The sequence below is a fragment of the Schistocerca americana genome, chromosome 3 (genome assembly GCF_021461395.2).
Source record: "Schistocerca americana isolate TAMUIC-IGC-003095 chromosome 3, iqSchAmer2.1, whole genome shotgun sequence".
Classification (NCBI taxonomy): domain Eukaryota; kingdom Metazoa; phylum Arthropoda; class Insecta; order Orthoptera; family Acrididae; genus Schistocerca; species Schistocerca americana.
This window is the reverse complement of record NC_060121.1, coordinates 542,342,302-542,369,419: the sequence shown is the minus strand read 5'-3', so window position 1 is coordinate 542,369,419 and position 27,118 is coordinate 542,342,302. Positions and strand designations below refer to the sequence as shown.

The 27,118-nt window shown below is 42.5% G+C and overlaps 1 protein-coding gene across 1 annotated transcript in view; it reads left to right on the top strand.

Moving 5' to 3' along the window:
* The window catches only part of LOC124606931 (TWiK family of potassium channels protein 7), a 457,919-nt gene that overhangs the window by 364,352 nt on the left and 66,449 nt on the right, over positions 1 to 27,118 (top strand). The window contains exon 5 of the mRNA XM_047139046.1: positions 3,162 to 3,397. Within this exon, the coding sequence (XP_046995002.1) occupies positions 3,162 to 3,397 (236 nt within the window). The remainder of the gene's footprint in view (positions 1 to 3,161; positions 3,398 to 27,118) is intronic.

Here is a 27,118-nt window from a genome sequence, read left to right as displayed (position 1 = left end):
AGTACTATCAGCGCACTATATAACCTGGAGCGGAGAACGTCTTCGTCAGTCCTCGTTCGGCTCACATGAAGATGGCTGGTAGTTGTCCAGCCGAAATATAGTGCAATGAAGTTTACGACAACCGGCTGCAAGCCCGAAATGTTTTTGAACAATTGATTCGCTGGAAAAATTTCAAATTTTACATACAATACCTGTTAGAAAATCTTTTATCAAAGTAAACAGAATTTGGAAAAAAATTGAGATTTTAGAGAGCCATCATGATGTACATAATTGTTATTTAACTGTCCTGATCGCAAAGTGTTTTGAATAAAATTATTGGTTTGGGCTATGCAGTAACGATCTTCAGACCATTAAAAGATTAAAAACGAAGACAGTAGTTATAACAAAAACTCTGTGTATTTCTTATTCTGCTGCACTGCAACAAGTGATATAACATAAAAATAGCACGAGTCAAAACTGTCATGCATGTTTCGGCCAGTTACATACTCGCGTAGGATGCAAGGCGATCCTAGAGGTCATCAATGCATAAATAACGTAGAAATAATTATACAAAGTAGTTAAAACGAAGTTTATCTAAAAGTACATATCTTCAAAATATTTTCAGTTGCATATAAAAGGGAAGATTTTTAAAACATATTTAATGATATGGAAAAATGAATTCGTTTTCTTGCAGTTTAATGCTGGTCAGTATCTAACAAAATGTTAAAAACTGGTCATACAAATCACTCTAAAATTGAAGGCATAATGATGGCTTTACAATTGCTTTAATAATGGGAGAAGAACTGCGAGTAACCTGCGCCGTCTGGCGACGACAGCTCCACTTCATTGCCTTCCCAGTATAAATCATGGCATGTGTTATTTATTACAATGAGAGGCTCTTGTAATTAACTTATTTTCGTTACTTCGCGTCCATTCCTGTTTCATTTTTGTTACTTAATGTTTTAATCAAAACATAAACTGGAATATGAGAAACAGGACAACATGCACGTTTCCGAATATTATTCCGTCTTCATCCATTATAAGACCAATTTTAGAGCCATCACAATTTTAGGATAATTTTTGTAATCAAGTTTTATTTTTTGGTCATTTTGTTAAATTTTTACCGGATTTAAACTGTTAGAAGAGGAAAGTACTTTAAAATGCATTAGCGACGTCTAGGAGCACTTTGCATTCTATATGTAACTGGTTGATCCATGCGTGGCAGTTCTGACTCGTTTTATTTTTACATTTTATGACATGTTACAGTACAGCAGACGGAAAACTACATTGTGTTTTTGTTATAACTACTGTCATTTGTCTTTAATCTCTTAATTCAGTAGCTAGTGATGTACCTTCTTTTACTTTTATTGTAGAGTTTGAAGATGGCTGTTACATAGTCAAAATCTGGTCATTTTATACGAGAAACTTCGCGATCAAGTTTATTAAATACAAATTATTTTATCGAGGCATTTGTCTGGATGATACGGAAGCGAAACGTGGACAATAAACAGTAATGGCTAGAAGAGACGAGAAGCTTTCGTAGTGCGGAGTTACAGAAGTACACTGAAGGTGAGGTGGCGATGAGAAACTAGAATTTTGACCATCGACCATCGACCTGAGTGTACATTGCAGAAATAAACAACGTTAACTGGAGGTTTTCTATCTTTTGGTTCAAAAAATGGATTTTTTAAATTGCATTTTTGGATCCATAGAAGTGTTTAGAATCCACTCCTGAAACGGTTTTTCCGAATACTGAACGGAAATGTTGGTTATTCACGGTCGAACAAAAAAATGCACCTGCCTGAAATCGGCCTTTTCCACGCAACAGTTTTGTTTTCGGGAATTTTGACTTTCTAGGCGCGAAAAATTATTCTATGGCTTGCCCATGACTAAAACTGATAAAGTGATCAAGGATCTTATGACATACTACGGCTTGGCAATCCGACGGCATTCCAATTCGGTGGAACAGACGAGGAAGGCAATTTGTGCAACGTATTTCCACAATTGTTAGACGGATGACCATCCACAACACCAAAATTGTCCGGCTGGGGAAACTAGTTGGTGCAAGTGGCGCATTGCAGAGGCTACCGGACACCCGGACGAATATCAACAAGGCCAGCCGCTCTCCAAAGAAATTCAAAAAGTGATTCATCCGATCTACGAGGCCCTTTCGGAGGATGAGCTATTGTGCCGGTGCTTGGGAGGAAACACACAAAATTCAAATGAAAGTTTGAACACGTGTGTTTGGAAGTTAGCCCCCAAGCATTTGCATTCTGATGCGAAGACTGTGGAGATTGCGACTTTCTTGACAGTGAGCCGCTTTAACGAAGGGTATTCAGCAATTCTGAAGACCATGACAAAGATGGACGTCAACTTGGGACTGTATTCGACGCAGTTCGCCAAGCATTCGGACGACCACCGGATTCAAGCGGCCGAAAACCGCTTGTCACCGGCCGTACGAGCCGCTCTGGAGCAGCGCAGGATAGCCCAGATGGAGCAGAATGCCGTCTATGAGGAAGAGGAAGGACTAGTTTATGGATCCGGAATAGTAGATTCAACATAAGTTGCATAATATTGCATTTATATGTAGTCAAAACTTCAAACCCGTTTTTCTCGAAATGACTTTTTCTATCACGCGGTATGGTAACTTCAAATCCACTGATCCGATTGACATGATTCTTTGTTCCCGACGAAACTAACTAAATTGTCTAGGAGTTGTACTACTTTTATTCCGATCCATCAACTATAAATATTTTTACTTGGTCGACGAAGTCGAAAAATCGATGAAAAAACCGTATTTTTTTCAAATGGCCGCCATTTTGTTTCCTATGGTCCAAATAACTTAAGCGAGGTACAGTTCCTAAAGAATCGTATATACTTCGCTAACGTCAACTCAATTTTGATTTCAGACGAGCCGGCTGACCTGCGGCATACCGCGCGTGGAGGTGTACAACGAAATTTTGTTTGGTTCCGACGGCACTTCCGCCTTTGATCTTAGACATTTCCGGTCGAAAAAACTCCAGTTTCTAGAGGGAACATCAAAAATTATTTTGACGAAATTTGACACTGATATCTATAACACATCCCGAGAAAAATATTCTCAAAGAAAATGCTTTTTTCGGGCCAAAGATAGTAAGCCTCCCCTTAATACCGAGCAGTGATGAGTGGACCGTTGCTGGCAGGCAAGCCCAAGTACATGCTGCTGTGCACGCTGTACATCCTGGTGGGGCTGGCGCTGACGTCGACCATCATCGAGCTGGTGCGGCGCCAGTACGCGCAGTCGTGGCGGCAGCTGCAGGCGCTCTCCGGACCGCTGGCGGACGCGCTGCGCAGGATAGGCGACCGCGGCACCGGCGCCATCGACGTCAACGCCCTCTCCAGGATGCTCACCGTCATCTCCGTGCCCAAGGGGTTCAAGGTGCGTCCGCGCACAGCACACGCGCTTACATTTCTAGACCTGCAACCGAAAAATACACCATAAGCAGCAAATCACACTGGTAGCTCACGGTGTCCACTTTACTAAATGTGTGTACTTCCATTGCGGTTGTTACTCTAGTGTAGCCTTCGGTAACCTTAATTAGCTTATTCTCTCTTCCTGAATTTTAGTCCACACTACGTCTTTTACGACCAGCCAAGTACCTGGCAGCGCCCGGTACGTATTTATTTCTATTCTATTAGTCTCCTCCTCCTTCTTCTCATTCTCCTCCTCTTCTTCTTCTTCTTCTTTTCCTCTTCCTCCTCTTCTTCTTCTTTTCCTCCTCCTCCTCCTCCTCTCCTTCTTTTCCTCCTCTCCTTCTTTTCCTCCTCCTCCTCCTCCTCCTCCTCCTCCTCTCTGTCTCGTACGACGATACAGTTCCATAGTTACATTCAATAGTTTATATGAACACTGTGTGCAAAATGTGTCTTGAATACAGTTAGCAGCAAAAAAGTTACACATTAAAACGTCGCGCTGATGTTGAAGTTTGACTGCATGAACAGCGAAAATGCACTAAGCTGTAAACATTTTTCTTTTCATCATTTTTGTGCAGACTGGAAGTGCCAAAAATTTTCGTAAAGATTTGAAATTATGTGTAAAGTTTATTGCAAGTCACTAAGTCCTCCTGACCTTAGATACTGCATGATAGGTATGTGGGTCTCACTCCCACAGCGGTTGATTGTAGACAGTAAGTGTATGTATACAAAATTTGGTTGAAATCAGTTCAGTGGCATAGGAGGAGATGCGTAACATTTATCCATACATTTTTTATAATATGTATGAATCTTTTTTGTGGCCCAATTTTGTTGAAATATAGCCTGTACGGTGTCGCTTGGTACGCTGAAGGTACCAACGAAAACACCATAAAAATCTGTCTAGTACTTTTGCAGATTAGTGTGTTCAAAGATAGATACAGACGACTGTTTTACAAATTTATTGTTACGATAAATATCTATGTGGAAATAGAAAAGCAGATGATAGGATTGACTACCTCCTATAAACGAACAGTCCACTAACAAAGACCATAGGTTGGTCTCGTATCTCATACTTGTTGCAAATCTCAGGAAACTGTTACACAGAGTGTTGTGCTGTTGGTCATTCACAGATCGACGACGAAATGGTTTTTAAACTTGAACTGACTTAGTTTCTGCTCTTTAGTATGTTGAGTCCTAACATGAAAAAAAGGCCTTACCATCTACTCTTTACAATTAACATTCAGTACTCAAACATATTTTTAACAATTTTAATGATATGCATTTCTTGTACATCATCAGTAATATGAAGCTGAAATTTCAGTCGAAATGTTTGTACTGGTAAGTACATGTGAGACCTGAGTTTCTCAGTCCGCAGCTCGTGGTCGTGCGGTAGCGCTCTCGCTTCCCACGCCCGGGTTCCCGGGTTCGATTCCCGGCGGGGTCAGGGATTTTCTCTGCCTCGTGATGACTGGGTGTTGTGTGATGTCCTTAGGTTCGTTAGGTTTAAGTAGTTCTAAGTTCTAGGGGACTGATGACCACAGTAGTTAAGTCCCATAGTGCTCAGAGCCATTTGAACCATTTGAGTTTCTCATGGCGTATAAAACTTTCAAATAACTTCCGGGAATTCAGCCAGGTAACACTTTCAGCGACCGCCGATATTTCGGCGGGAGAACACCCCGCTATTTTCAAGGCGAACTGTACAAATTGTTGAGCCAAAACATTATCACTACTTGTTTAATAGCGTGTAGATCCACCTTTCTAAGGAAATATAGCAGCCATTCTGCCTGCTATTAGTTCGAAAAGCCCTAGTATGTTCCCGGAAGTATGTGGCACCAGATTTCTATACGCACAAGCCACGCAGTTCCCGAAAATTACGGACCGCTGGTTAGTGGGTGCGCAGCTAGCGTCCGATAGCGTCCCACCTGTGTTCCATCAAGTTCAAATCAACGGAACTTGATGGGCAACACATCAACGTGGCTTCAGTATCATGCTCCTCAAACCATTGTGACACATTCTGATTTAGTGACACGGACAGCTACCCTACTGGAAGATGCCACTGTCATCAGCGAAGACATTCTCTATGAAGGAATGAAGGTGGTCTGCAACAACATTTGTGTACTTTACAGCAGTCATGGTACCTTCGATAGCTACGACAGGTCCTGTGAAAACACAGCATCCTAATACTGCCCCAACCGGTCAGCGAACACGCAATGCATGTTTCCAGTAGCCATTCGCCTGGATGATGTATCCGGACACAACTGACCTAGTGTAACAAGATAGGTGATTGGCACTACCAAGCGACACTTTTCCATTTATCCACAGTTCAGTCTCAATGATTCTGTGCTCAGCGCAATGTAATTGACTGTCATTTCATCACCATGGTAACACGTAGACGTCATCTGCTTCAGAGTCCACTGTTCAACAATGTACTCCTAAACACTTTTGCATGCCACAGATCGCCAACTATCCTGATTTGCAGTTCAGAGAAACGCCAACTGACACATTGTGTGATGAGGCGCAAAAGTCCACCACCTTGTCACCCACTCGTCCTTCAACCATTTTCCATAGCTCCTCACAACTCTACCATGAGAACAGCAGATTTGCTTCACTGAGATACTCGTTTCTGAGCATCGTACCCTAAGTATCTGCCCTTTGTGAAAGTCGCTTATGTCAGTAAATTATTCCATTTCATTTTTCCTGGTGTTTTTTATCGTTATTTCAGCTCCAAATGAAGGGGCGGGCTGGCAGCGGAAAAAATCTCTCTTCAGCCGAAGTTTACGCATATATAAACGAAATTTTGTAATAACAAAACATATGTTTTTTAAAAGACTCGTTGATGGACAATAGTTTTTGAAACTTTCAAATGGTTTTGTGTTGTCATTAAAATATAATCATTGCTGATTAGAATGCTGCTACAGTTTAAATATGATGATTGGTGCGTGAAAATGATCGTATTCATGATGGAGCTGGAGTGATGAGTGTGACTATGGCCTCTCGTTGAAACACAGATAGCAACTAAACGTCGTTGAGAAGACGAAGGAGAAGGGGAAGGGAGGAAGGTCTAACGTGAGGAGTTATGCAGGACTCGAAAGAAGGTTATCACAGGACAGATTCAATCGTTGGGTAGGGGGGATGGTTTCAAATTCTGGCAGGAGAAAATGGATAAGCCATGAAGGTTCATGGAAGGCGGGATGTGAATGTACTGGCACAGCAGTGTACCTGGATTGGCATTAGGACAGAATACTGTGTGACAGGGCTGGATTTTCCAGTTGATGTATTGGATGCTCCACCAACAAGAGGAGCTAGTATATATTGCGAGTTGGGGGGTGATAGTACGATGTTGAAGGCGACGCAGAGTGTGTGTCATTCCACGATTTCAAGGGATGTGAAGAAAGTAGGAGGGACAGAGACCCAGCCAATTATCATAGAGGGTGACAATTATTGGACTACATGAAATAAAATCGTCATATCTTCCGAACGGTTTGCGTTAGGACGTTCAAACTGCACGGTTGGCCAGGGGAATTAGTATGCACATGCGGCGACGAATTCCACTTTCATTCCGATGGGTTCATCAATAAGCAAAATAGGCGCATTTAGGGGACTGAGAATCAGTATTTCACGATCGAGGCGTCTCTCCACCCTCTCTGGATGACTATGTGGTGTGCAGTGTCCAGTCACGGAAAAATCGGTGCGATATTCGTTGATGGCACAGTGACTACCAAAGGGTACATGCAGGGTTTGGAAAACGATTTAATCCCCATTATCCAAAGTGACCCTGATTTCGAACAGAAGTGGTTCATAGAAGACGGAGCTCAACTCCATCGAAGAAGGAGAGCGTTTGATGTCCTGGAGGAGGACTTTTGGGACCTCATTCTGGCTCCGGGGTACCCAGAGGCCACTGCAAAGCGCCTCGATTGTCGCCATATTTTCCGGATCTGAACATACGCGACTCCTTCTTGAGGGGCTAAATTAAAGACAAGATGTAGAGCAATAACCCTAAAGCCATTGCTGAGCTGAAAACAGCCATTCAGGAAGTCATCGACAGCATCGGTGTTCCGACACTTCAGCGAGTCATGCAGAATTTCGCTATTCATCTGCGCCCCATCGTCGCCAATGATGGCAGCCGTATCGAACATATCATAACCTAAATCCGAATATCTATAGTGACGTTTACATGTTGAATAAAGTGCGTGCACGCCGTACTTAGTAACTAATTCACGTTTTTTTTCACATAGTTCAATAACTGTCGCCCTGTATGTTAAGATACCGCTGATGAGGGATTTATAGGTCGGGTATTGGTAGAAGGATGTAGACCCCAAATGCGACCTTTTATTTGGTTTCGGGACTTGTGTTGGTTGGTTAGGTGGTGTTCATTCAAGTTAATTTTCTGTCGAAGGTTTGTCCTAAATAATTCACTGTGTTAAGCAGAGGAATGGATTGGTTTTAGGCAGAGAAGTGGAACTGTGGACAGACCGAGTGGTGAGCTAAAGAAGTTGGTCGTCAATAGAATAGCTGGGCGCAAAAATCACATTCGATTTTTAGGTAGTGTTCGTGTTGTGTCTGGAGCTGTTATTGGCAAGTTTAGTGATGTTTGTAAAGTGCTGTATAAGCACCGGTAGTTCGATGTCAGAGGAGGGATACCTATGTTCGTGCATTCGTACGATATGAGTCCATCGAGTTGCTGAGAGTCTTACAGGTATGATACGAATTGCCTCGCTTTGGTGCGGTTGCCAGGAAGGGGATGTGTTGCTGTTTAGGGTGGGATATATGGGAGTCAGGTTTCTCCCAGAGAGCCTGTGGAATCCTCCATTGTACTTTGTACAGTTTACAAGAGTTCTTCTTTTAGTTCAGTGCATGTCATGTGCCAGTCCCGTTGTTTAGCTTGTAAGTTATTGCGAACATGTCGCTGTATCTATTGGTGGCCTGTGAGTATGTCATGGGCATGAAGGAGTTTTCCGTAGAGACAGTGGGATTTTTACAGCAGAGCAAGAGGAAGTGGAGGGAAAGTTGGATGGTGTAGTGGATGGTTTACAGTGGTATATGACTGAAAATTGCGTTTCAGATGATTTGTTATAGGCAGTCAGCATCACCCTAAATGTCGTAAGGATTTTGAAAGCTGGAGTTGTAGCTTTCGATGAGGATACAGATTCGGGTTCAGCATGCATTGAATGATTAGTTTGGGTCTAATTTGACACATGGTATGAGATTTGGGGGAGGATAGTTAAAAGATCACTCCCAGTTGGATCTAGGGCTTCTATGTTGTGCGCCTTGACAGGTTAGAGAAAGCAGTTATGTTATTGAAGTTGTTGTCTGTGTCACGTCAGATATAAACAGCGATGTGGATTTTGCGACCAAAGAGGACCTTGATAAACAGACGCCATCGCATTTTTTCGGCAGGTGCGTGACAGTAAAGGTTTAGATCGGCAGAGGTTATGTATCTGTTAAAAATTCGGTCTGCATGGGTTTGGAAATTATGAGAGTTAGGATGGTTATGGCGGATACAGATAATGCCAAGGGTTAATGTGAATGTCAGGGAAAAAATGATGAGGATGCGATATTAAGCGCCGGCCGAAGTGGCCGTGCGGTTAAAGGCGCTGCAGTCTGGAACCGCAAGACCGCTACGGTCGCAGGTTCGAATCCTGCCTCGGGCATGGATGTGTGTGATGTCCTTAGGTTAGTTAGGTTTAACTAGTTCTAAGTTCTAGGGGACTAATGACCTCAGCAGTTGAGTCCCATAGTGCTCAGAGCCATTTGAACCATTTTTTTGCGATATTAAATTGCATCATTTAGGAGTGGTTGAAGGGTATAAGGAACATTTCGGAGATAAGAGACCAATACTGCGCCACGGGCAACAGGATTGTGTCACCCATGTAGGATGTCAGGGGACATGCATATGAAATGATATTTAGGGCGACATCCATTTCGTGTTGTCTAAGAGTACAAATAAGATGATGATTATTGGAGAAGAGGGAACGGATGTTTTGGTATTGGACATTATATTTCTGCTGCGCCTTTTTCAGTCAGACAGGGAGGTGTTTGAGGGTTAGACACAAACGAGTGTACCTAGATGGTCAAAAATGAGATGACTTTTATTTCAGGGATATGTAGTAAGCTGGTGCAAGTGATTGGAGTTATTTGCTGTAGGAAATCGGGTATTTCAAGAGGGTGGGTATTTTGGAGGCCTAAGGTTCCTCAATGGCGGGTAGAGGATGAGGTGAGTTTATTTTATGGAGAGTGTGTGGGAACGATGAGTCCAGGTATTTGGGAAGCTATTTGGTTTTGCTCTTATGTCCCAGCGTAGGTAAGATGAGAATGGTCAGAGGAGCTACGAGTAATGGGGATTTTAGGTTGGGGATTTATTTGTGAATGTGGTGTTGGTAGCAGTAAGGACAGATAGATGGGTGAGTTCTTGATTTTTTGGTCAGGTGGCCATTACGTTGCTGGCATCACTGAGGTCGATATAGTTGTCTCCGTTCTAGAGCTATATGTAGGATGTTTCTTGAGGTGAACCAAGGCGCCATTTTTATAAGTATGTCTATGGTGTCAGATGATTCTGAAAACGCTCCGAGTAGTCAGGTCCATTGTCATTTCGAATTCGTAGTGTCTTACATAAATTAATTACTAGTAGTGAGTTTATTTCACTTTCAATTTCTTCATATGTATATTCTATATCAACATTTTTAATTACTGCTGTGAACTTGGGAGGTCGTTGCGGAGACTGTGGTTGCTTTGGCAGAAAGTTAGTGAGGAGTGTTGTGGGAAGATTTTCTAGAAGAGAGGGGATACTTCTGACTAGAGATGAATGGGAATGGGGGACATTGGTTTTACTGACTATCTCCTGGGGATGAGGAGATGAATCTGCAATGCATCGTTGAATGTAACTGAATACTTTATTGGGGTTTACGAATTTTGGATCGCATCTGCTTGATAAAAAGGAAGTTTAAGGTACTGGCTTTGAGGTTCAGGACTGATTTCGACCTCCATGTCATCAGCGCCTGATATAGTTGGATGAGTCCTTTTGATTTAACCATGACACTTACTTGTTCTAGGCCTTTTGTTGTTTTTTGTTATGGATTTAGGTTGGGTGTGGAAAGGAGGTTATGGGATGACAGAGGGTACAGTATTTTTTTCTGCGGGTACCATTGCATGCATTGTAACGGGTGTTGTTCTTAATGGTATTGTGGTTACTGTTGACGGTGACATGACTACTGCTGTTTGTGGTGGTGCTGTGGCTGATGACGCTGCTGGCAGTGATGGTGTCGCTGTCTGAGTGGTTGGTGGTACTGTGAATGGTGCTAGAATGTTGCAGAGAGATCCAACTAACGTCCGACAGGTAGTCGTTTCCCATGTTGTTGTCCAGGTAGTAGGTACTGTCGTGTAGATCGCGACTATTGTAGCAGCTGTTACAGATGATGTCCTTACTCTGATGACTGCAGTCTGGAAATGGACGTGGCGGGCGTCTATGGCAGGAGTAGCTAACCACTTGGTGTCAATGTGAAAATGACACTGGGCGATGAAAGTTGTGGCAGCCATGACATTCTGGTGTGATGGTGGAGTTTTAGCAATCAGATTTCGAATATAGAAGAGTAATTCTCAGCTCTTCAGTGACTGAGAGTTAAGGGATTCCAACCATTTCTGTGTAATTCTCCATTGGTCACTGCTCTGCTTATATACTTTTCTTCCTACGGCACATGCCTTACGCTACCAGGCAGTGGTAAAATGCTTTGGCTTGTCGGCATGTACAGGGTGTAACTGGTATAAGTGTAGATATTTTTATATGGCGTGCCTAAATATGTACACACATAACTGTGTTGTTCTTTCCCTGTGGAAAAACATATTCTCATAAAAGTTACCATGTTTTGTTTTCTGCATGGCCATTACTGCACCACTAAATGGACTACGCCTGTCAGTGTAGTTTAACCGTTTTGCATCCATGTGTCCAAACTTCAGTAGCTGACCTACAGTCCAGGGGGAAATAAGCATTAATGGCTTCCCTTACCACCCATTTTTGGACGTACTACCCAACCTAAAAACATACAGAATGTAATATCTACAGTTGTTAGTTTGCAAATGACGTAAATCCTCATATTGAGAACACCATTCTAGTCATCAGTAGAAGTATAGGCACTTATACTTCGTGCATCCTTTATAGTAACTCTGTTGTGAAGCCATTGTAACCATTAAGAGAGCATTTTGATTTTTCTGTTTTATTTACAGTCGGGCATACAGACTTAGTATGCCAGAAAATTTCAGTATTGCAATCATGACCAAGAATACATTGTAACTGTTTCAGTTTGTGTGTGTTGCTCTTGTTGTCGTTAATTGTACTGAACCACTTTCCTATTCTTAACCTTGTGTGTATATAATATATATATATATATATATGTGTGTGTGTGTGTGTGTGTGTGTGTGTGTGTGTGTATTGTGATCCTGAACAATATAACTGGTGTGATTACGTAAACACCATCTGATATAATGAGTCGACAAAACTACCTGAAACTGTATAGCAGTACTTGAATTAACTTTCAGAAAATGTGAATTGTCTCGTAAACAAGCTGTCCTGTGAAATTCCGTACTGTGTAGTGCAGTGGATGGTGCTTCAATCAGTGACGTAAAAATACTTGACTTTCTGTCTTAACACACAAAAAAACTGACAAGAGAAAATTTACGTAAAATCACAAATATAATTTTGAAAGAATGAAAGTCCAAAATGTTTCTCTGAAAAGTCCTGTAAATTTTCATACCAAAACTGACGAAATGAATTTGCAAACATTAAGTGATATACATTTGAATGTAACGCTGCACTGTAATAATAAGACTGTCCTACAAAGAAATGAAATCTGAACTGAATTTTACCTAAACTGAACCTGATAACAAAGGATTAAGTGTAAATTATCTTGTTGTGTCCTGCCGGTTAAAATGTTAAATTGGTCCTCCCGAATTTTCATGACTTACCTGACCTGTGGCAACGAAAACTCGGCACTGCTCTCGAAAGTGATGAACACTGAAAATGCAGCCCAGCAGCAAACCACTAAAGATAAAAAGGCGTTGCGGAGTGCAATGCAAGGGCATGTAACTATTCTAAGCACATTAAGCTTTGGCTTTAGCTATTGTGTTCCACGAAGTGCGATGTAGTAACCTACAATTACAAAATAAAATTTTCTTGAGGAGGTGGTGGAAGATATACATTTCCTGAATGATATAGAAGAGACAAGCATTAAAAAACTGTTTTGTGAATAATGAAACTCATTCCTCGACAGTTACAACCATCAAAATTATTTATTATTAGAAAAATATTACTCTGCCATGAAATTAGGTGATAGAATGGTAAAGGAGTGGTGTATCTATGAGTCTGAGTGCAAGCACTTTGAACAGATTATCTTACCTTCTCGACAGTCAAACAAAGTGACCAGAACCAATAAAAAGAAAATTGCTAAGTATTTAGCTCACATAAAATTACGCAAGAGCAAGAAATGCAGCGACAAGATTACTCGTAAATCGTCACAGTTCTCAAATCAGTCTTCAAAAAATCACGTTTCCAGAATTTGACGTCCTCTCCATTTATGCTGTGCAAGATGTTTCCAAACCACTAAGTAGCGTGACCAACACCCGACTTCCTCACTTACTTCTCACTTAATGTACTGGCAATGGCAATGGCAATACATCTGACAAGGATCACATTGTTGTACTCAGAACCTCTGTGGCGTAACATAACGACTACTAAAGACTTATGTTTGAAAAGTATCCAGTGTCCAAATGTAAAGTATGATACATCGAATAAAAATAAAAATGAATACCAAAAATAGGCTAGATACCTCACAGCATATCAAAATACTGCGGAAGTGACGTTTTAAGTGAAACGGATACTGAACCTCCTTTCCAACAAAGGAGAAGTACAGATATTCTTACACGAAGCACTCGTGGGCAATCTGTATTTTCCACTGGATATGGCCCAGATAAATGCCAGGAAAGGAAAGAGTTGCGTAATATTAAAACAATGTGTCCAGTGTCGACTACTGAAAAAAAATGGAGTTTCATTCAAATTTCCAGTAACAGAATGGGTTTACACGAGGGGAATAGCGACCATATGTTGTAAACTGGAATGTCTCTGATCAAAGTTGAAATAGGGCGGACGACTCGTTTTGTTCCCGGCAGATTTTCCGTGTTATTCTAAAGGCTTCAAATTCGTCTACGTTTAAAGTGAGTAACAGAAAAAATTCAAAACCTCATCAAGATTACCGAAAAAGTCAAAACCTCATCAAGATTGCCGAAAGGGGATAAGAAACCCATCCCTTCGTAAACGAATTCAGCTTCATAAACAGTGCGCCTGCTCGCTCAAACGGTATACGTAGTATTTGCTTTTAGTTCTTGGACTGTTTTCAGTTCTACTCGTAAGCTGTATGCTGGGTGAGTGTTTACGGGGGCACGAAACGCTCGCAGGGAAAGTGTGGCGTTCTAAGACATTTACGCCATTGTGCGTGCACACTTGCAAGTGCCTGTGGACAGAGTGACGTCAGGTGTTGACGCTCCCCACGAGATTTGAGGGAGGTAGCCTGCAGAAACAGCAGTCGTAAACGTCTCTACGCTGCTGGCGTTCTGTCCGACTCGTTAAAAGAGCATTTCCTCCTAACAGCAAAACCTTATCTCTAACTAAACGTCATTCCCGATGATGTAATATTAACTTCTAACTGGTATTTGAAGAGTAGGGCGTTGTATAGGCAGAGAATCAGTAATTCCAGAATATGATGAATGTGTAGGTCTCCTACCCAGGTCCTGACTAAACATTGGGATCAACAACCCGGAAAGTAGTGTGTTCCGGAGTTCGCACTAACGTCATCACATTTGGAAAAAAAGTTTTGTGTCTTTTTAAACTCCGTGGTATGTAAATTGAGAGTTATGGAGAGGGATATTGCGAGTTGTTGAACAATTGGCAAAAAAAATCATGCGTTATAACACATATTCAGTTCACAAAAGGTGAGTGGTTTTATTCACTAGGGATATGTAAATAAGCAAAATGCATGCATGTCAAATGAATATAAACGTTGTGTGTTGTAAGAACGAATTTTCACTCTCCAGAGGAGTGTACGCTGATTTAAAATATATTGGCAGATTAAAGCTTCTGAGACACTTTATTCCTGGCGTATGAGCAACGTTAGCGCAGTAACGACGCTGTCAGCTTGCAGTAACAACTGTAAGCAACAGACGTGCATTAGACTAGTCAACTGTGATCAGGGAGTGTTAATTAGAGGTGTGTCAACGTAGTGTCACAAATCGTAATGGATTAACATCTTGAAATAACCTGTTAGAGACATTCTCTGAAATGTTTTGAAGAAGAGAAAAGTGTGTGCAAAGTTTTTTCCGCACACGTTTACTTCCGAACGAAAACAGCTGTCACGACTAGATGGAAATGTAAAACGGGGACTGTCCATAGTAAAATGGCGCTGTCCAAAACGAGCGCTGAGGCAACCACGTGCACCATGGGCATGACAAGGATGAGCGATGGCTGCGGAAAGGTGAACGGGCGAATAAACGTACAACTGTTCAGAAAATGACCGCCCAGATGAACCAAGGAGCTACCAATAGTGCTTCTCAAATACCATTCAACGAACATTGCTTCGTATGGGCCTCCGCTGCAGGCGCCAGGTTCATATAACCGTGCTGACTGCTGTTCATTGGCGATGAAAATTGGAATTTGCACGCCAGCGCTGCAACTGCTCTATCGGACAGACAGCCATGACGTGTACGGATTCGCAACAATCGTCGGAAAGGTCCAGACCGGAGAAGGAAGCATTATGGTCTGGGGAATGTTTTCTTGGCATTCACTTGATGATCTCGTCATTGTGGTAAGCACCATAGATCAACCCAAGTACGCATCTGTCCTTGCGGACATGCAGTTTACTTTTCCTCGGCGTGATGGTCTCTACCAGCAGGGTAATGCAACGTGTCGCGCAGCTCGCAGTGCATGTTCGTGGTTCGAAGAGCACCGTGATGAGTTCGCAGCATTCCCCTGGCCACAAATCACCGAATTTGAACCCAATCAAGAATCTAAGGCACCACCTTAATCGCTCTGTCCGCGCCATGGATCCTCAACCGAGAAACCTTGCACAGCTGGCTACGGCACCGGATCCAATATGGCACCAAATCCATGTCAGTAGCTTCCAGAATCTCGTTGACTCTCTTCCTGCAGGTCTCGCAGCGATCCGCACTGCAAGAGGTGGTTATTCAGTCTTTTGACAGGTGGTCGTATGAGTATGACCGAACAGTGTAATAAACGTGCTATTGGAGGTCCGTCGAACCGATAGCACATTCTAGAGGGACGTATCGTTAAAGCAAGCACTGCCATCACGAGATTAGTGACACCACCAGTCGCCCAGGACTTATGGTCCCCATTCCCTGTAGCGATCCGTTACGGTTTTGCGCCAGTCAGAATTGCCGGTACAGTGTCTGGGTCCCACCATAAGCAGCGAAGTGGCGCCGCACGATGCCCTCGACTAACAAGCTCCCACGAGTCGCTGAGCGCCTAGTGATTGATGTCGTGTGACTAGGGCCTCCCGTCGGGTAGACCGTTTGCCGGGTGCAAGTCTTTCGATTTGACGCCACTCCGGCGACTTGCGCGTCGATGGGGAATAAATGATGATGATTAGGACAACACAATACCCAGTCCCTGAGCGGAGAAAATATCCGACCCAGCCGGGAATCGAACCCGGGCCCTTAGGATTGACATTCTGTCGCGCTGACCACTCAGCTACCGGGGGCGGACGCTGAGCGACTAGTGACACCACAAGTTGTCCTCTGCTGCCCTCAGCTCTGCCTTCTCAGTCTGTAACCAACGCATGCTGGCTGTAGCTGTCCATCCCAATGAGGCTTGCTAAGTCACTGACTATACTTAGTGACTGCTAAGTATAGACGTCTGGAAGCTTTCGTGACCGTTGCCATTGAAGGTAAAATCTTCTGTATCAGTGGGTTGTGTCTTCTTCCTGCGTAAACAGCTTCTCTGAAACTCAAAATTTCGAACCGCCTAGAAAGTGAATTAAAGATGCCGAAGAAGAAATTAAAATATTCAGGAACTTCTTCTCCCTGACGTTTCGTTCTCAACTACGGAGAACATCTTCCGAGGTGAGTCGACTCACCTCGGAAGATGTTCTCCGTAGTTGAGAACGAAACGTCAGGGAGAAGAAGTTCTACAGATCGACCACGGCAACTTACCCCGGAAGAGTTTACTGATAAAGACGCCGGCCGTGAAAGCCTACATGGAATAAAATATTGAGGTTTTTCGATGACACTGTAATTCTACCAGAGGCAACGAAGGTCTAGGAATGTCTGTCGAACGAAGTGGATAGTGTCTCTGTAGACTTCTGCAGTAATGACAACAATTCATGTGGCTTATCACACTGACACGGCCGAAAAACACAGTAAAGATAATAACATTTCGATGTCACGCAAAGAGAAGGTAGCCGGCCATACGTAGCTGGAGATTGACGCTAAACTCGTCAACAGGTAGTGGCCGGTACAGTGAACATTCCATCAAACGAGCACACGAGGGAATGAGCCCTCTGCGCGGCATGCGCAAGGCTAATGCCGATCGGAGATCACCGGGTCCCGCCACAAGGGTTGACGTGAGCTCTGGGGGCGTGCCTTCTTCCAAGAGCCCTTCAAAAATGTTCAAATGTGTGTGAAATCTTATTGTGACTTAACTGCTAAGGTCATCAGTCCCTAAGCTTACACACTACTTAACCTAAATTATCCTAAGGACAAACACACACACCCATGTCCGAGGGAGGACTCTAACCTCCGCCGGGAACAGCCACATAGCCCATGACTGCAGCGCCCCAGACCGCTCGGCTAATCCCGCGCGACCCAGAGCCCTTCTCGCGGGAACCATTTGTAGATTGCGGTGCCACCGGTGCTGCGGGCTTGAGGGAGGGATGGATGTAAGTCAGCTGTGACAGCTCCATGTTCCCGCGGAATTGTTACTACGGCGTTGAAAAGAAGTCGTAAGATGAACGTCAACGGATGTGAAACAAGGTTAATGTGGTGTAATCGAATTAAATCAGGCGATGCTACGAGAATTAAATTAGGGAATGAACTAAAAATGGTTCACGAGTATTGCTAGTTGGGCAGAAAAATAATTGATGATGGCCCAATTAGAAAGGATTTAGAATGCGGACTGGCAATAGCAACAAAAGTCATTCAGAAAAATATAAATCTGTTGACTCGGGAAACTAATTTAAGTATTAGAAAGTCTTTTACGAACATTTTTGTTAGCAGTGTAGCTCTGTACCGAAGTGAAAGTGTTCTCAGCTCCAAAGACTGGTTTGAACACTACATTGTTTTACTAGTCATGGTCCTGTTGGAAGTTGTATGACGCTACCTTTCTCCGACCCACAGTTTAACGTGGACTCTGGACCATGGCTATACTTGGCATTTTTCATATTAACTGTCATTGTCAGCGGGGAAAGAACTGATACGTGACAGTTAAGTCCTAGGACCGACTGTGACATGAACACAAGACATCTGTAAGCATAGTCCGCCCCTTACCACTCAGCTACCTAGAGATCAGGCTCGAATTGGGCAGAAGATGAATGGAAGCCTCAATTTGACTAAAGAAGGAATCAGTTGACAGGGCAGAATAATCTCTTTCGTAATAAAGGGAAGAGGGAAATATGTAGGTAAAAGGAATTGTGATGGGTATTGAAAGACCAGGGCATGGTGCAGTAAGTTCAACAGCGGTATATGGGCGAGCGTTATACTGTTGGAAAACACCCCTGGAATGCTATTCTTGAATGGCAGCACAGCAGGTCGAATCAACAGACAGACCTACAAGTTTGAAGTCAGAGTACGTGGGATAACCACGAGAGTTCTCCTGCTGTCATACGGGATTGCACCCCACACCAAAACTCCTGGTATAGGTCCAATGTGTCCAGCACGCAGTCAGGTTGGTTGCAGGCCCTCAACTGGGCTTCTTCTAACCCAAACACGGCCGTCACTGGCACCGAGCTTTCATCAGAAAACATGTCTCCACCCTTTCCTCCAATGAGCTCTCGCTTGACGCCACTGAAGTCGCAGATGGCGGTGGTTTGGGGTCAGTGGAATGGACGCCGATGGGCGTCTGGCTCAGAGCTGTCCTTGAAGTAAACGATGTGTAACAGTTCGTTGTGTCACTGTGGTGCCAACTGCTGCTCAGATTGCCGCTGGATATGCAGTGCGATGCGCCAGACACATACGCCGAACAGATTGTCTTCCGTCTCTGTAGTGCCACGTGGCCGTCCGGAGACCGGGCTTCTTGTGATCGTACATTCTCGTGACGACCGCTGCCAGCAATCATGGACAGTGGCTACATTCCAGCCAAGCCCTTCAGCAATATCGCACAAGGAACATCCGGCTTCTCGTAGCCCAATTACACGACCTCGTTCAAATTCAAAGAAGTGTTGATAATGGCATCTTCGTCACCTTAAAGGCATTCTTGACGTACATAACCGTCCAGTCTTAACAAGGAAATAATGCTCACAAACTTTACAGCTTGTGTTTCATATTTGCATCTTCACAGTGGTGTTACTGGCTCTACGTTTATGCAACTGGCGCGAAATCTGAATACACACCATTTTTCAAATTTAGAAACACGCCTAACCATTTTTATTTATATCGCACAACGCCTTCTTGGTGCTGCGATTTTTTTCCGTCAGTGTATGACTATAGTTTTAATTAGGTATTACCGAACTATCAGTTTAATTGGTCACAGCTACAAAATACTAACGCGAATTCTTTACAGGCGAATGGAAAAACTGATAGAAGCCGACCTCGGGGAAGATCAGTTTGGATTCCGTAGAAATGTTGGAACACGTGAGGCAATACTGACCCTACGGCTTATCTTAGAAGCTAGATTAAGAAAAGGCAAACCTACGTTTATAGCATTTGTGGACTTGGAGAAAGCTTTTGACAATGTTGACTGGAATACTCTCCTTCAAATTCTGAAGGTGGCAGGGGTAAAATACAGGGAGCGAAAGGCTATTTACAATTTGTACAGAAACCAGATGGCAGTTACAAGAGTCGAGGGGCATGAAAGGGAAGCAGTGGTTGGGAAGGTTGTGAGACAGGGTTGTAGCCCATCCCCGATGTTATTCAATCTGTATACTGAGCAAGCAATAAAGGAAACAAAAGAAAAGTTCGGAGTAGGTATTAAAATCCATGGAGAAGAAATAAGTTCGCCGATGACATTGTAATTCTGTCAGAGACAGCAAAGGACTTGGAAGAGAAGTTGAACGGAATGGGCATTGTCTTGAAAGGAGGGTATAAGATGAACATCAACAAAAGCAAAACGAGGATAATGGAATGTAGTCGAATTAAGTCGGGTGATGCTGAGGGAATTAGATTAGGAAATGAGACACTTAAAGTAGTAAAGGAGTTTTGCTATTTGGGGAGCAAAATAACTGATGATGATCGAAGTAGAGAGGACATGAAATGTAGACTGGCAATGGCAAGAAAAGCGTTTCTGAAGAAGAAAAATTTGTTAACATCGAGTATAGATTTAAATGTCAGGAAATCGTTTCTGAAAGTATTTGTATGGAGTGTAGCCATGTGTGGAACTGAAACATGGACGATAAATAGTTTAGACAAGAAGAGAATAGAAGCTTTCGAAATGAGGTGCTACAGAATAATTCTGAAGATTAGATGGGTAGATCACATAACGAAGGAGGAGGTATTGAATAGAATTGGGGAGAAGAGGAGCTTGTGGCACAACTTGACTAGAAGAAGGGATAGGACATGTTCTGAGGCATCGAGCGATCACCAATTTAGTACTGGAGGGCAGCGTGGAGGGTGAAAATCGTAGAGGGAGACCAAGAGATGAATACACTAAGCAGATTCAGAAGGATGTAGGCTGCAGTAGGTACTGAGAGATGAAGAAGCTTGCACAGAATAGAGTAGCATGGAGAGCTGCATCAAACCAGTCTCAGGACTGAAGACCACAACAACAGCCGGCCGAAGTGGCCGTGCGGTTAAAGGCGCTACAGTCTGGAACCGCAAGACCGCTACGGTCGCAGGGTCGAATCCTGCCTCGGGCATGGATGTTTGTGATGTCCTTAGGTTAGTTAGGTTTAACTAGTTCTAAGTTCTAGGGGACTAATGACCTCAGCAGTTGAGTCCCATAGTGCTCAGAGCCATTTTTGAACCACAACAACAACAACAACAACATTTTAAGATGGGTAGATATTTCTGCTTAGAAAGAGTAACAGGAAACGAACTCCAAAGTATGTGAGTTGTCGGCATCAGATAGTCAATTTTGAGGAAGAATATGTGGAGCACAAATCGAAGAAATTCAACAGCATCATTCAGTAGGCCTTAGACAAGTATGTTCCGAGCAAGTCTGACGGGATGGGAAAGACCCAACGAGGTTTAACAGCCGTGTTAGAAAACTGCTACGTAAATAGAGAGAGCTTCATCTTAGCTCCAAGAGAAGAGAGAACATAGCTAATAAAGAAAAAGGAAGAGAGAAAATGAGCGTAAGGATATCAATGAGAGAAGTGTTCAGTGACTTCAAAGTAAAATTCTGGCAACCGGTCTGAGTTAGTGCTCTAAGAGGCTTTGCCCCCATGTGAAAATTAGTAAGCTGTACGAAATCATATTTTAATTCGCGCAGAGACCATACTGGCACCGAAACGGAAGATGACAGAAGGCCGAAATCCTTAATTTGATCTTCCGAAATTGTTTCGCCGCGGAAGATCGTAACACATTCACTCCTTTCAATCATCGTACGAACGTCGGAATCGCAGATATTGAGATAACAGATCACGAAATATAAATCGCTTAGCAGTGGAAAGTCATCAGGACCAGATGATATATAAAAGTCTACAAAGATTACACGGAAGAACTTGATCCCTTTCTGGCAGCAGTTTATCGTAGGTTGCTGGAGCAGCAAAGGGTACCTAGCGGCTAGAAAAATGCGCAGGTCATTTCCGTTTTCAAGAAGGGTCGTAGCACAGATGCACATAATTGTAGATCTACATCGTTGACGTCAATCTGTTCTACAATTAAGGAAGAGGTTTTGAGCTGAAGAATTATGACGCTCTTGGAGAACGAAAATCTGCCGGCCGCTGTGGCGGAGCAGTTCTAGGCGCTTCAGTCCGGAACTACATTGCTGCTACGGTCGCAGGTTCGAATCCTGCCTCGGGCATCGATGTGTGTGATGTCCTTAGGTTAGTTAGGTTTAAGCGCTTCTAAGTCTAGGGGACTGATGACCTCAGAAGTTAAGTCCCATAGTGCTCAGAGTCATTTGAACCATTTGAGAACGAAAATTTCCTCTTTAAAAGTCAACAGGATTGTTGAAACAGAGAACGTGCGAAACTCAGCTCGCTCTTTTCCTCAATGCGATCCACAGCGCTGTATACAAGGGCACTCGTGTTGATGCCATGTTCCTTGAGTGTAGGAAGGCGTTTGACATCGTCCCGCACTGCTGTTTACTGAAAAAAAAAATAGAACCTGTCGGACCATATTTGCGGTATATTCAAGACTTCCTTGCAGATAGAATTCAACACGTCGATCTTAACGGAACAAAACCAGCAGTCGTAAAGGTGATTTCGGGAGTACAGCATGGAAGCGCGATAGGACCGTTATCATTTACAACGTATTTAAATGATCTAGTAGAAAGCGTTGGAGGCTCTTTAAGACTGTTCGCAGATGCTGCGGTTGTGAATAAAAAATTAGCAACGCTATAAGACAGTATCGATTTGCACACATGCAGAAGGTTGATGAATGGTGCAGGCTCTGGCAGTTGACCCTGAGCGTAAATAATTATAACATATTGCATACATATGAAAAGAATACCACTACTGACCAACTAAACTATTGATGAGAAACTGTTGAAAACAGTATCTACCGCGAAAATGGAATGTCCACTAAAACATACAGTAAGAAATGCAGTTGCTAGACATAGACTAATAGGAAGAATCTTAAGGAGATGTAATTCATCAGTGAAGGAAGTGGCTTATAAGGCGCTTGTTCGACCGATCCTTGAGTATTGTTGAATGTTAAAAGAGAGATGTTGAGCATCACTATTGAAATTTCGAGAGAGCACTTTCCTAGGAAGAGTCGGACAACATATTACTTCCTCCCACATACACGTCGCTTAATGGCGACGACAAAAAAAATCGAGAAATTAGAGCCAATACAGAGACTTAACTATAATTATTCTTCCCACGCACAGTTCGCGAGTGGAGCGGGAGAGACCAGTTTGTCATATGAGAAGTATCCTCCGCCACATATCATGAGGTGGCTTACGAAGTATGAGGTAGACGTAGAGATGAAGAGAGCTGTACAGGGTAGACTAGCGTGGGGTGCTGCGTCATACCATTGTTCTGGCTGAAGAGAACAGTGACAGTGTGAAGAAGAATATGACGCGCACTAATCACCTAGAAGACTTTACCTTCAAATAATTGCCGCGTGTCCCGTTAAAAGTAAACCTTTCTGCGAACTTGAACGGTGATTTGTGCGTGACTACACTAAAAAGGTCCGGCTTGGTAGCTATGTGGTCAGCGCGGCGGACTGATAAGGGAAGGGATCCCGGTTCGATTCCCGGCCAGGTCTTAGATTTTTCGCCGCTCGTGGACTGGATGTCGTGTCGTCCTTACATTCATATCGTCATGAGTGACATTACTATTGAGATAGCTGCAAGGGCATTGCCCGAAAACCGATCAAGGCGGTAGTGTCTGGCAACCTAACAGTTCCAAGCAGTTTCCAAAAGCTGTGAAAACGAACTCAGTTCACCCGAAAAATATAGCTCTTCTCTGGACAGTAGACTCTTTTATTTGAGCGCTGAAGTTTTAAATTATACCGAAAGCCAGTAGTCAGTCTCTTCTGGGTAGTTTGGTCTTCTACAGATAAAATGCAGCCTATGCGGTTAGAACGGTCAGTCTCCAGGACACATGGATGTGCAAGTATGGGCATCATGTTGCAGTAGTTTATCTGAGTGCGTAAGGGGTTACACGTTGTGGCAAAGCTGTCGGTTTTGTCGAGGAAAACCGTTCACAATCTGGTTGCTCGCTTGTTATGGCTGGCCGGCCGTAGTGGCAGAGCGTTCCTAGGCGCGTCAGTCTGGAACCGCGCGACCGCTACGGTCGCAGGTTCGAATCCTGCCTCGGGCATGGATGTGTGTGATGTCCTTAGGTTAGTTAGGTTTAAGTAGTTCTAAGTTAGGGGACCGATGACCTCAGATGTTAAGTCCCATAGTGCTCAGAGCCATTTGAACCATTTTTTTGTTGTTGTTGTTATGACTGTTTGTTACGTTCGAGTTACGATGGCAACTCCCAATTACGATTGTATCCAAACCACAGCCTTCGCTAAGGTAATATTTGACATTATACTGCCGTGTATCCTCATTAGACCAAACGTCTCTCGTTAGTCGTCAGTTTTTACGCTTTGTTTCTACTTTATACTTATACTTTCCAGGTGCCTTGCGTGTGGTGTTTCCTTATCGACCGAGCTCTGCCTGCCAATCCTTTACCCAATGTGTTCTGACACACACTTCAGTCCTTTCTAATGTATTTAATACCTGAGCGGTGTTGTAAATGTATTCATTTTTCCCAATATAACAATAAATTTATTTATTTATTATTGAGCCTGACAAGGTTAGGGCCGTAAGGCCCTCTCCTACATGAGACCAGGAAGAACACTTACAAATGATATTACAAAACACTCACAATAATAATAATAATAATAATAATAATAATAATAATAATAATAGATCCTAAATTGATACAGTTTCTAAACATAGTAATGAAAAACTGGAAAATCACACTTAATATTCAAACAAATTCAGATAACATCACATCACAGCCAATACAGATTAAGTGTGGAATATACCAAGGAGACTCATTAAGTCCTTTCTGGTTCTGTCTTGCTCTGAACCCACTATCCAACATGCTAAATAATACAAATTATGGATATAATATTACTGGAACATACCCACACAAAATCACACATTTGCTATATATGGATGATCTAAAACTACTGGCAGCAACCAATCAACAACTCAACCAATTACTAAAGATAACAGAAGTATTCAGCAATGATATAAATATGGCTTTTGGAACAGACAAATGTAAGAAAAATTGCATAGTCAAGGGAAAACACACTAAACAAGAAGATTACATATTGAATAACCACAGTGACTCCATAGAAGCGATGGAAAAAACAGATGCCTATAAATATCTAGGATACAGACAAAAAATAGGAATAGATAATACAAATATTAAAGAAGAACTAAAAGAAAAATATAGACAAAGACTAACAAAAATACTGAAAACAGAATTGACAGCAAGAAACAAGACAAAAGCTATAAATACATATGCTATACCAATATTGACCTACTCATTTGGAGTAGTGAAATGGAGTAACACAGACCTAGAAGCACTCAATACACTTACACGATCACAATGCCACAAATATAGAATACATCACATACATTCAGCAACAGAAAGATTCACATTAAGCAGAAAGGAAGGAGGAAGGGGATTTATCGACATAAAAAACCTACATTATGGACAGGTAGACAATTTAAGAAAATTCTTTCTAGAACGAGCAGAAACTAGCAAAATACACAAAGCAATCACCCACATAAATACATCGGCTACACCACTACAATTTCATAACCACCTCTACAACCCTTTAGATCACATAACATCAACAGATACAAAGAAAGTAAATTGGAAAAAGAAAACACTACATGGCAAGCACCCGTATCATCTAACACAGCCACACATCGATCAAGACGCATCCAACACATGGCTAAGAAGAGGCAATATATACAGTGAGACAGAAGGATTGCCGGTCGAAGTGGCCGTGCGGTTAAAGGCGCTGCAGTCTGGAACCGCAATACCGCTACGGTCGCAGGTTCGAATCCTGCCTCGGGCATGGATGTTTGTCATGTCCTTAGGTTAGTTAGGTTTAACTAGTTCTAAGTCCTAGGGGACTAATGACCTCAGCAGTTGAGTCCCATAGTGCTCAGAGCCATTTGAGACAGAAGGATTCATGATTGCAATCCAGGATCAAACAATAAACACCAGATATTACAGCAAGCATATTATTAAAGATCCCAATACCACAATAGATAAATGCAGACTTTGCAAACAACAAATAGAAACAGTAGATCACATCACAAGCGGATGTACAATACTAGCAAATACAGAATACCCCAGAAGACATGACAACGTCGCAAAAATAATACATCAACAGCTTGCCTTACAACATAAACTTTTAAAACAACACGTTCCTACATACAAGTATACACCACAAAATGTACTGGAGGATGATGAATACAAATTATACTGGAACAGAACCATTATAACAGATAAAACAACGCCACATAACAAACCTGACATCATACTCACCAATAAAAAGAAGAAATTAACACAACTAATTGAAATATCCATACCCAATACAGCAAATATACAGAAGAAAACAGGAGAAAAAATTGAAAAATACATCCAACTGGCTGAGGAAGTCAAGGACATGTGGCATCAGGATAAAGTTGACATTATACCAATTATACTTTCAACTACAGGAGTCATACCACGCAATATCCACCAGTACATCAATGCAATACAGCTACATCCAAACTTATATATACAACTTCAGAAATCTGTAATTATTGATACATGTTCAATTACCCGAAAGTTCCTAAACGCAATGTAACATATACCGTACAGTTAAAAGGAAGTGACGCTTGATCAAGGTCCGCGTCACTTTCATTCCGAACCAGACCTAAGGTCTGAGAAAGGAAAGGTAATAATAATAATACTGGAATAATAATAGTAGTAGTAGTAGTAGTAGTAGTAGTAGTAGTAGTTATTATTATTAATAGTAGTAGTACTAGTAGCAGCAGTAGTGTTAATAAACGGCATTTAGTATGGTGTAGATTAGCTTAACATATTTGAGGCCATGTCTAGTACCGTCAGAAGCGGAAGGAATAAAGAAAAAGGAAATGGCTGAAACGACAGTGACAGTGGTTGTTAGTAAGGGAACAGAATATAAATAGGAAGATTACTCCAAAGTCGGGTTCCTGACAGAGATAATTATTTAGAGAACATGGCAGTGTCATGTGTCGGTACTTCGTTGAGTACGAATCCTTCTGCAGTACGGTTCAGATAGTAGAGTAAGAGTTGAAGACAAATAAGAGTGGAAGCAACGATTAAGAAGGCGATAGATAGAACATAGCGAATGATAGCCTCTACGCTTATCGACACAAAGCCATGACAGTTGTCGGTACGCAAAAGTGATGCGGTCGAAAAAGCGTACGTCACGAATGTATCTTACACAAGCATTTGTTGCCAGTTGCATTCTGAGAGAGCTTTTGACGAAAGTCCTTGGAGAATAACATTACCATAGTAAAGTATGAGGAATATTAGCGTCTCTACGAGCTTCTTTTTAAGCTGGGGAGGAAGTACTTTAAGTTACTGTAGTGAGTGAAGCGACGCTGACACCTTCTTAGAGACTGCAGTTGTGTGTTCAGTCCAGTCTAACGCAAGTGATGGTCCAGAATTATCCCCAAGTTCTTTTCAGAAGAAGAAACGGTTAATTCTGTTCCGTATAAGATTGATGGTGGTATATGAACTGAGGGGCGATAAATCTTTCGTCATCGCTTAAGACTGCTTGCCTTCTAGATTGGTTATGTTTCAAACCTTTGTTCTGCATCAACTCT